Source organism: Enhydra lutris, unplaced genomic scaffold, assembly GCF_002288905.1.
Source record: "Enhydra lutris kenyoni isolate GAN:26980312 unplaced genomic scaffold, ASM228890v2 scaffoldscaffold64, whole genome shotgun sequence".
Lineage (NCBI taxonomy): Eukaryota > Metazoa > Chordata > Mammalia > Carnivora > Mustelidae > Enhydra > Enhydra lutris.
The window spans coordinates 8,728,674-8,740,693 of NW_019154148.1; the positions used below are offsets into that span (position 1 = coordinate 8,728,674).

General features: G+C 41.3%; 1 protein-coding gene across 1 annotated transcript in view; it reads right to left on the bottom strand.

The window, feature by feature from the left end:
- The window catches only part of LOC111158869 (ring finger protein 130), a 101,275-nt gene that overhangs the window by 20,325 nt on the left and 68,930 nt on the right, over nt 1–12,020 (bottom strand). The window contains exon 4 of the mRNA XM_022521169.1: nt 496–567. Coding sequence (XP_022376877.1) covers nt 496–567 — 72 coding nt within the window. The remainder of the gene's footprint in view (nt 1–495; nt 568–12,020) is intronic.

Here is a 12,020-nt window from a genome sequence, read left to right on the forward strand (position 1 = left end):
CTCCCCACGCCAAGGGCCCAACCCTGACACACTGGGCGCTTCCTTCCAACTGTCTGGCCCACTGGGCAGCACCTTGTGAATGACACTCCCGGGTGATGTGGGGCTCCAGCTCTCTGGTGAACTGGTGAGGGACTAAAACACAAAGGAAGCACAGGGAAGAGGAGGTATACTCCTGGCCACCGAGGGCACCAACTGACCCACGAGGGCTCTGCCTGAAGGCATCCTTGGCTGTGGTGTGACACCACGGCTAGGGGAAGGAGACCAGTACAACTGGTAATGGAGGAGCACTGCAAGTCCAGGAAAGTCAGAAACTCTAGGGATGGCCTCCAAATGAGACATGCTAAGGGTAAGAGTCCAAAGGGAGGCTAGTCTAAAATGAAGCACTAGGCCATATACCCGGAGAGACACAAATGATTAGGGTGTGTTCTCTCCCACCAAATCGAAGGTGAAACTACTTTACTGTTTTTATAATGTCAAGTTATTTCGCTACCATACCTTATCACCCTTTTTTACTGTTCTGGTGGTCAATTTGCTGATGGCTTTCTTGGCAGCATCTCCAAGACGACGCTATGACAATTACAAAGAAAAACGGACATTAATGTGCGATCTCTAGATGACGTCCTTCACTTTAAAGTCGTTAAATGTATAAGGCCTCTGTTAGCCCATAACATTCTCTAGGTCACGTCACAGGAAAGGATTCTAACAAAGCAATTAAAAAATGAGAAAAACTGGCAGTTTTCCCATAGATTCAGCTTTCTGAATTGAATTACTGAATTATCCTGAATACTGAATGAACCTTGAATAGTTCAAAAGTATATATAGTGGGAAAAAAACACCAGGGTCATAACCACTGCTGCATCCCTGTGTTTAATAAACCTCTGAAATACTACAGCGTTACTGAGATCTACTTCTTGCACCTGTCAGAGCTGCAAGCACGGCCCTCATGGCTCCGGGACAATCAGAAGGATGAGTTCGAGACTCCAATGCCCCCGCGGTGGTGCAGCACGGTGCCCAGCGAGGCAGGAGAGAGGCAGTCACGAGCTCTCCTTCCGTCTCCACCACCACAATGCTCCGTGAGCTTAGCAAGGTGCATTTACCTTCCGAGGGGTGAGCTGTCTGAAAGGGTTAAGTCACAGAATCTCAGAGACTGGAAGGATCCCACATTTGGGCAGACATTGCTAGATACCAAAGACACACAGGGGGAAAGTGCTCCCAAATCTCAAAATGCCAGGTGAATCGGGGGACAGACCAGGAGATACTGTGACTGAGTCCTGCACAGCAGAGTATGCCTGGGTGGTGTGCGGCGCAGAGGGGCAGCCTAACACGGTGGGGGTGGGGGTGGGGGGCCGGGGCAGAGGAGGGACATCAGGGAAGGCTTGAGGAAAGGAGCCCTGAGCAGAGATGTGGAACACTAGTGGGAAGGAATCCGACCAGGAAAAGCACAGGGGACAGGAGGGGCCTTCTGGACAAAGGAAACCTAAGAAAAATAAATAGGCATGAAGCACAGGATTATGAAGGAAATTATTCGATATCGCTAGGATGAGCATATACCTGACTGTGCAAAACAGAACATTCTGGGAGTCAGAGGGCCCTATCAGTAATTACACGGGACAGTGGGTGCAAACAGGCACGCTGAGACAGGTGGTCACTCTGCACACAAGCAGATCTTGAACGGTGAGAAGAGGCAGATGCTGAGCCTGAGGGGGGATGGTGGGGGCTAAGAGAAGGGGAGACCTTGGATTTTATATCCTGAGGATGAAAAAAAATCATAGAAACATAAACATTTTAGGGAAATTTAAAAATACACAAAAGAAAATAAGTTAATGAACTTCTATGTATCTACCCATCATCCAGCTTCAATGATCAATGTTTTACCAATATTTTCCATCCTTCCATCCATCCCCTCCTCTTTACTGTGCTAGAGGATTTCAAAGCATATCACAAAGCATTTCACACATAAAACTGTCACTATGTCTTATAGATAGGGACTTTCATTTGCTACCACTGTCTCATCTCACAAAATTAACAATAATTTATCAACATTATCAAATGCTCAGACTATACTATAATTTCCCCAGCTCTCTTAAAAACATCTATTTTTATTTTTTCTTAAATATTTAATTTATTTATTTGAGATACAGAGAGCATGAGAGGGGAGGTCAGAAGGAGAAGCAGACTCCCCGTGGAGCTGGGATCCCGATTCAGGACATGATCCCGGGACTCCAGGATCACGAGCTGAGCTGAAGGCAATTGGTTAACCAACTGAGCCACCCAGGCACCCCAAAAAGTCTATTTTTTAAAAAAGATTTATCTGACAGAGAGACCACGCAAGGTCACACATATGTGGGTGGGGGGAGGGGAGGGGCAGAGGGAGTGAGAGACTCTCCCCACCCCTACCATGGCTGAGAGTGGAGCCCAACCTGATCTCATGATCCTGAGATCATGACCTGAGCTGGAATCGAGAGTTGGCCATTCACCCAATTGGCCACCCAGGTGCACCCCCAACATATCTTTTTATATAGTTGGCTTGACTCAGGGTACAAAGTCCAAACATTGCATTTGGTTGCTGTTCCCCTTAATTTTCTCTTAGTCTGTGAGAGTCTCCTCTACCATATATGTATCTTTTTAGCCTGTGGAAACAGAATTGACTTAAGCTGCATATATTGGAAGTGTACAATTAGATATATATTTCTAAGCTTTTATTTATTTATTTAGGCAGCGAGAAAGAGAAAGAGAGCACAAGCAGGTAGAGCAGCAGGCAGAGGAAGAAGCAGACTCCCCACCGAGCAGAGAACCCCATGTGGGACTCAATCCCAACACCCTGGGATCATGACCTGAGCTGAAGGCAGAGGCTTCATCCACTGAGCCACCCGGGTGCCCCTACAATTTGATATTTTGACATGGCCCTCAAAACCATGACTACCATTAAGACACCGTATCTATCATTCCCCAATTTCCTTGCGCCTCTTCCTAATCCCTTCTTCCCATCACAGCTTCTGTCCACTGCCTACTTTATGCTACTGTACTTCCTATTTTTCAGAGTTTTACATAAATACGATACACTACGTACTATTTTGTATATGGTTTCTTTCATTCAGCATAATTACCTTAAGATTAATCCATGCTGCTGCAACTGTCAACTGTTCATTGCTTTCTTACTCTACGTAGTATCCCACTGTACCGATACACCGCAATTTATCTTTTTACCCTATTGATGGAACTTTTGTATTGTTTGCCAGGTTTGGGCTGCAATGAATAAAGCTGAAAACCATCTTACTGACTTGTACAAGTCTTCGTGAGGACATGCACTTTCTGTCCTCTGGGGTAAATATTTTACACAGTAGGGAAGACTGGCAATAGGGTAGTGTGTTTGACCTTTTTTTTTTTTTTTTAAGATTTTATTTATTTATTTGACAGAGAGAGATCACAGTAAGTGATCTCTTACTTACTTACTTAAGTAAGTAAGCAGAGAGGCAGGCAGAGAGAGAGAGGAGGAAGCAGGCTCCCCACTGAGCAGAGAACCCGATGTGGGGCTCAATCCCAGGACCCTGAGATCACGACCTGAGCCGAAGGCAGAGGCTTTAACCCACTGAGCCACACAGGCGCCCCTGTGTTTGACTTTTTAAGAGACCGCCAAAGTGTCTTCCAATGTGAGTGGGCCATTTTTATGTCTCCACAAGCTGTGTATGAAAATCCCACTTCCTCCACATCCTCACCAACACTTGGGTGGTCAGTCTTTTCCATCTGATTGTAATCACTAAGAGGTATGTAGTGGTATCTCACTGTAGCTCAAATTTGCATTTCCCTAACGACTAACGACAGTGAGCATCTTTTCATGTACTTATTTGCCATCTGCATATTTTCTCTGGTGAAGTGTCTGTCCGAATCTTTTGCCTGTTTTTCTATGCAGTTGTATGTTCTCTTATTATTGATCTGACAGTATACTACATATCTTTTTTAAAGATTTATTTATTTATTTTGGGGGGAGGAACACAGAGAGAGGAGTGAGAGTGAATCTCAAGCAGACTCCCTACTGAGTGGGGAGCCTGATGTGGGGCTCAATCTCATGACCCCAAGAGCACGACCTGAGCTGAAATCAAGCGCTGGAGGCTCAACCAGAGTCAGCCACCCACAGACTGAGCCACACAGGTGCCCCTATATTATATATTCTAGATCCCATTCTTTTTGCATACATTTCCTCTCACTTTGTGGCAAAAGTTCTTAATTTTGATGGTCAGTTTATCAATTTTTCACTTGTGGACTGTACTCTGGTGACATATCTAAGTAATTTTTGCCTATCCCAAGATTACAAGACTTTCCCCTATATTCCAGAAGGTTTATCATTTTAGATTTTGTATGTAGGCCTCTGATCCATAGAGTTAATTTTGTATATGATGTGAGGTCCTGAGCATAGGTTTTTGGCATATGATACACAATTGTTCCAGCATCATAAACTCATCTTTCTCCACTGAACTGCCTTTGTACATTTGGCAAAAACCATTTGCCCATAAATGTGTGGGTCTGTGTCTGAACACTATTTTGTAGCATGTATCTATTACTAAGCAAATATCACACCCATTAATTTCTTATAGTTATTAATTTCTTGTAGTTCTTTGTAAAAACAAATTTGAAATCAGTGTTACACCTCCAACTTTTTTTCCCCCTTCTTTCCAACATCCTTTTGGTTGTTCTTGATCCAGTCTGTTCCCATAAGAATTTTAGGTTAAGCTTGTCAATTTCTATTAAAAAAGTTATCTGGGATTTACATTAGGACTGATTGCACCAAATGCATAGATCAATTTGGGGAGAAGTGACATCAAACTAGCACTGAGTCTTCCCCTGAACACTGTATATCTCTCCATCTGATTAGTTCTTATTTAATTTCTCTCAGCAATATTTTATAGTTTACACTGTACAGGTCTTACACATCTTTTGTCAGATCTCTAACAATTTCCTGTTTATTTTCTGTTTGATGCTAATGGAATTGGTACTTAAAAAAATTCAATTTTCATCCAGTGCTCGTATGGAAATAAAATTGATTTTTGTATTATATCTCTCAACCTTGCTAAGCCCATTTATTAGTTCTGGCAGCCTTTTTATAGACACCACCAAATTTTCTAAATAGATGTTAATGTCCTTTGTGAATGAAAACTGCTTTATTCATTTATTTTTTTTTAAGAGAGAGCAAATGAGAGTGAGCAGAGGGAGAGAGGGTGAGGGGGAGAGAGAATCTCAAGCAGGTTCTGTGCCTAGTGTGGAGCCCGATGTGGGACTCGATCTCACAACCCTGAGGATCATGATATGAGCTGAAATCAAGAGTGGGATTCTTAACTGATTGAGCCACCCAGAGGCCCCTACGTACTCATTTCTGATATGGGTACCTTTATTTATTTTTTAAAGATTTTATTTATTTCTCAGAGAGAGTGAGCAAGCGCACAGGCAGTGGAAGTGGCAGGCAGAGGGAGAAGCAGACTCCCCAATGAGCAGGAAGCCAGATGCAGGACCTCATCCCAGGACCCTGAGATTGAGACATGACCTGAGCAGAAGGCAGACAGACGCTTAATCAACTGAGCCACCCAGGGGTCCCTCATTATGTTCTTTATTCCTTGTTGTGCTGGTTAGAACTTGTAGCACAATGTGGAAATAAAAATCATTGAAGCACAAATCATTGTTCCTAATCTTAAAAAGAAGCATCTGATCTCTCACCATTTCATATGATGGTAGAGCTGCTAGTTTTCCATTGATGCCTCTTGTCAGTTTAAGGAAGTTACCTTTTATGCCTAGTTTATAAAAAAGTTTTAAAGTCAGGAAGAAATGTGGGATTTTCGCAAGTGTTTTTTTCCCCCATCTACTGAGACATATGGTTTTCTTTTCTTTTTTTCGGGGGGTCTGTTAATATAGTAAATTATAATCAATTAATTTCTTAGTGTTTAAGTAGCCTTGCATTCCTGGGATCAACACAACCTAGTCATGATGAATTAGCCTTCTTATATATTTTTGGGTATCATTTGCTAAAATTTTCTTTAGAATTTTTCCATTTTTGTTCAAGAGGGATTCTGGTTTACAGTTTTGTTTTGTAATGTTTTCGTCTAGTTCTGGTATCAGGATGTTGCTGGCTTTACAGGATGAAATGGGAGGTATTCCTTTCTTTTCAATTTTCTGGAGTTTGTACATTTCTTCCTTAAAATGTTTGATAGAACTCAACAGAAACCATCTGCCTGGAGTTCGTTTGTTCTTTCTTTTTAAGTTTTACACTACAAATGCAGTTTTCCTGGTAGATACAGAGCTAGTTATCTTTTCTTCTTGAATGTGTTTTGGTCATTAGGGTTTTTCATGGAGTTTGTCCATTTTGTATTAATTGCCATAGAACTGTTCAAAATATTCACTTATTATCCCTATAATCTGTAGTGATGTCATTGCTCTCATTTTTGATATTGCTAATTTGTGCCTTCTCTCTTTTCCTCCTGAACATTGTGGCCACAGGCTTATCAATTTTATTGATTTTTTCTTAGCACCACTGTTTTTCTGTTTTCTAGTTCACTGACTGCTGCTATGATCTTTTATTGTTTCTTTTCTTCTGTTCACTTTGGATTTAATTTGCTCTTCTTCCCGAGTTTCTTAAGGCATAAGTTGACAGTATTCAGAACGTTCACCTTTTCTAATATAGGCACTGCTTTAGCGGAATCTTGAAAATTATGATATTCTGTGTCTTCATTTTCATTCCATTCAAATGATTCTCCTATTTCCCTTTATCCCATGACTTATTTAATAGTTTCTAAATATCTGAGTTTTCCGAAGACTTCTGTTGTTAGTTTCTGATTTTTTAAAAAAGATTTATTTATTTGAGAGATAAAAAGAGAGAGCCCACACGAGCATGAGTGGGGGGCAGGGGCAGAGGCAGAGGGAGAAGCAGACTCCGCATTGAGCAGGGAGCCCATCATGGGGCTTGATTCCAGGACCCCAGGATCACGACCTAACCCAAAGGCAGATGCTTAACCAGCTGAGCCACCCAGACAGCCTTGATTTCTGATTTAATTCCAAGTGGTCAGAGAACATATTCTGCAGGACTCAAATACCATTAAATCCACTGAGACCTGTTCTATGGCTCAGAGTACACTTGAAAAGGCTGGATGGAGTGTTCTTTCAATGTCAATCAGGTCAAGTTAATCAATGATGTCTGTTTAAATCTTTTTTGCATGCTCACTGATTTTTTGTCCACTTCCTCTTTCAATAGCTGAGAAAGGGGTAGAGGTCTTGGACTCTAACTGCAGGGCTATGTCTCTTGCAGCATCCCCTTAGTTTTCACTTCACATCATTTTGGAGCTTTGTAATTTGTCAGGAGCGTAAATGTTTAGGTGCCAGGTCTTCTCACCAATCGAATAATTTCTGATCAAGAAGTGACGCTCACCGACTGAGAAGTCCCCTGAGAACAAGAACCGTTCTCCCTTCTGGCTTTACAATTTTGACTACACCAAGAATCTCATGTTAGTAGAGTCCTACAGTATTTGTCTTTCTGTGACTGGTTTATTTCACTCGGCAAATGTCTTCAAAGTTCACCAGTGTTGTAGTGTATTGCAGAGCCATCTTCCTTTGTAAGGCGAATGATACTCTGTTGTATGCACACACATTCTGCTTATCCACGCATCTGTCGGTGGGCACCTGGGTTGCTCCCATGTTTCAGCTACTGTGAACAATGCTGGGTTCTCTACTCTATTCCACTGGTCTGTCTTTATGCCCCCACCATACTGCTTTGATTACTGTAGCTTTGTAGTAAGTTACTAAATCAGGCAATGTGAGACTTGCAACTTAGTTCTTACTCAAGATTGTTTTGGCTGTGCAGCTCAGAGAGTCAAATCACCATTTCACAACAGGGGGAAGATGAAGGGAGGGCAGGGCTGGGAGAGTGCACGTTGGGATGTATGATGTCCAAGGCCAAGCATTACGAGTACTGAGCCCTGGCTACTGGAGACAGCAAACATGGGTCATGGTGGCCTTGACCCATGTCACAAAGTGGAAAGACAGAAAGAAAATCCTGAGTGGAGAGGCCTTTAACTGGGACAAGGTGGTGGGAGCAGGGTAATGTTTAAATCTTACTGAATTTCCTGAGGAAAGGGCGCAGACCAACTTTAATGAAGGTAGGTGGAAGGGTCTCCCACAGACCCGAGAGGACAAGTAATCGGGGTCAAACCACCAACTGTAGTGTTATTCTAAAAGGATATAGACTCGGCAGCTGTGCTAAAGGGAAGAGAAAAGGGGTTCTGACAGTCCCAAGAGCCAGGGAACCCAGAAACCAGCATAAAATACCTCCCCACACTCCTGAGAGAAAGACTGCTCACTGAACAGAAGCCTTGGCAGGTGACTCTGAGATACAACCAGGGACAGGGACATTTCTCAGGCTCCACTTTACAGATAAACAAAACATAACGAGGGAGGAAAGATCAGATAATCCAGGGCGGCCCACTCCCCTGAGTATCTGAAACACCCACCACAACCCCCTCAAAAAGAAAGGGCCCTCCCTTCCTGAGGAAAACAAGACCTGGACTGAGCAGAACAGGAACGGGGTGGGGGGGGCGGCGGTTGGGGGAGGAAGGAAGAGAAGCTTCCAACACTAGAGGAAACTCTTAAAACTTGAAGCTCATCTTTTCTGTTTGCCACTTCTCAGGCATCCCTGATCCTTGCTGTCGTCTGTTTTCTTGACAATATGATTTCATATGTTTTTGCCGTTGTCTCTTAACTGTTTCAGGCAGAAGGGTAAACCAAGTTCATGATCTGATTCTATTTTGGCCCCAAACAGAAGTCTCCATAATACTTTTTTTAAAAGGCCATTTTAAAATGATAAAACTGGGTTATTTGTCTAACAGAGTGTCCCATATTCTAAATTTGGCTGCTTGTTTCCTCCTGGTGTCATTGCACTTGGTCTATTTCTTATGAAACAGCAGTTAGATTTAGGCTCGCCTGCTCTGGTGAGTATACGTCCTAGAAGGTGCTGTGTGCTTCCTCATAGCTCCCAGTGCCAGGACGCGGTGTTCGCCTTCCCTGCCCTCACGGACATCAAGACAATCAATAGATTCAGGCTTTGTCAGCTCCATCCATCCACTATCCAGCTCCCTACATCCTCCAGCTGATCTTAGCATCCATTGATGATCACTGCCTAAGGCTGGCAGTTCATGAACAGTTACAAAATGGTGGTTCTGTAATTCATCGATGAGCTGGAATTCTTTTACAAGAACTTCCCTTCACCAACTAGTTGGTTATGATGCAATAATACAATGTGTACAGAAGACTCAAGAGGAATCATTTTTAAGGGTCTTTTTTTTTTTTTTTTTTTTTTTTTAAGTAGGCTCTATACCCATTGTGGAGCCCAACTTGGGGCTTGAACACACGACCTTGAGTTGGGACAGAGATTCATTATTTTATTAAGGATGTAAAATGGTAATTTTGCCATTCCTTCTGCATTTAGTAGCTGGAATTATTCCATGAACAGGGGTGTTCTTTGTTACTGGGTTGTCATTACCATGGACAGAGGAGCTCTGTATTCTTTTAGAAAAAGGAAAAGAAACCAGGATTTCACACTGTTTCCAATTCAAAAATTAGATCATAATGTTATTACTTAATGTCTTTAATTTTTAAATATTTTTTCTTATAGTGAAAAACTTGGTTTCTAAGATCATTACCACAATTACTTATTTGCTTTATCTTGCAATACACATACAACAGTTTCAAATAACAATACCACTAACAGTAAGATAATTCAATGCAGCTGACTTTTTTATTTTTATTTTTTAATCCTTAGACTATATCCTGGTAGAAATGTACTGTCCAAAAAAAGTGCCCTAAAATAATTCCTTCCTCTGTGTGTGTATGCCACCATCTTGAAATATATTTAGGTTGTTTCCATTTATTTTCAATTTTGATGATTCCTTCTTCTTCTTCTTTAAATTATCTCAACAGTCACACAGTTCCAGAGTCAAAACTGTAAAACCAGGTACAATGAAGTCCACTTTCATCCCTAGTTTCTCCACCCTGTTCTCTTTCCCCTCAAGCAAAACTCTTTTTTAAGAGAATTCTGCTCTATCCTTATACTGTTGCCTTCTGGAAATAAAAGCTTACACCTGTAGTAGTGTGTGTATATGTGCTCTATACCTCCATTACATGGGTGTATTTTCACAGTCCCTTTCTTTCTTACAATAAACTAGTACATAAAACTGTTCTGAACAAGGGTGCCTGGGGCTTCAGCTGGTTGCTACTTTGTTTCAGCAGGTCATGATCTCACCGCTGTGAGATGGAGCCCCATGTGGGCTCAGTGTAGAGTCTGCTTTAGATTTTCTCTCCTGTTCCCGCTCCCTCCAGCTCACACACTTGCTCGCTCTTTCAAATCAATAAATATTTTAAAAAAAATTATTATTAAAAAAAAATCTTAAAAACAAAACCAAATCCTGCAGACAGCAGACAGAGCTTTAGACTGTCCTTCTGTTCTACAGCTCCAGTGCATTTGGAGTCTTTCATGGTGGAGAGTGCTAGTTTATACCAGCAGACTCCTACTGATGGATGTTTGGGTGGTTCAAGTCTTTACATTATAAAGAATATCAAGATGAACAGTACTGTATTTATATGTCTTTTTTCACTTTTTAAGGCTATGATGCTACAGGCAAGGTTACTAAGGGATAAGCACATATGAGCTTTTGCTAGCTGTTACAGATTCCAGTCACTCCCCCACCCCATGAACTGTACCATTCTGCATTCTTTTCATCAGTGTATGAGAATTCTTGTTTTCCTACCACTTGGTCAAGAGGGAACACTGTCAAACTTTAGAATTTTCCTTTTTGATCAATAAGAAATGATATTTCAGTATATATATATTTTTTCTCAGTATAGTTTTTAAGTCACATTTAACTTATCAGTGTGGTTGAACATCTTTTACTATTTTAAGTACCACTTGGCATTTTTCTAAGTGAGTCATCTTTTTTTTTTGGCCTATTTTCCCCTATCAGGTTTTTAGTCTTCTTTATATTCAAGGATACTAGCCCTTTGTGTGTAATATAAGTAAACATTGTAAATATCTTTTTCTAGTTTGTCATTGATTCATGTTTGGTTTTCCTTTAAAAAATTAAAATATGGAGTCAAATTTATCAGTCATTTTTTTTTTTAAAAGATTTTATTTATTTATTTGACAGAGACCACAAGTAGACGGAAAGGCAGGCAGAGAGAGAGAGAGAGAGAGAGAGAGAGAGGGAAGCAGGCTCCCCGCTGAGCAGAGAGCCCGACGCGGGACTCGATCCCAGGACCCTGAGATCATGACCTGAGCCGAAGGCAGCGGCTTAACCCACTGAGCCACCCAGGCGCCCCGTTATCAGTCATTTTTTATTCTACTCTATTTTGAGCCATAATTCAAAGTTTTCCAAGTTCTCTGTCATAAAGGAAAATTTAGTCCATGTTTTCTTCTAATATTTGTAGTCTGTTTATAAATAGATCTCTGATTCATCTGAAATTTATCCTGTTGTGCAATGTAAGGAATAGTTCTAATTTTGTCTTTTTTTCAGTTGTCCCACAACCACTTATTAAAAAGTTCAACTTTCTCCACTGATTTGAGATGATTTTTTTTTATTATATACTGTACTTAAATTTCTACATGCAGTAGTTTATTTTTGGATTTTGCATTTTTGTTCTATGGGTCTGCTTACTCATGGGCTAACTTTTAACATTCTTTTAAACAAGAGGCTTTATTATGTATTATTAAACTTTGTGTGTCCAGCCACCCATCACTGCTCCTCAATTTTTTTTTTTAAGATTTTATTTATTTATTTGACAAAGATCACAAATAGGCAGAGAAGCAGGCAGAAAGAGAGCGGGGGTGGGGGGTGGGAAGCAGGCTCCCTGCTGATCAGAGAGCCCAATGTGGGTCTTGATCCCAGGACCCTGGGATCATGACCCGAGCTGAAGGCAGAGGCTTTAACCCATTGAGCCACCCAAGTGCCCTGCTCCTCAAATTTTTAAGTTTTTTTTTTTTTTTTAATTACTCT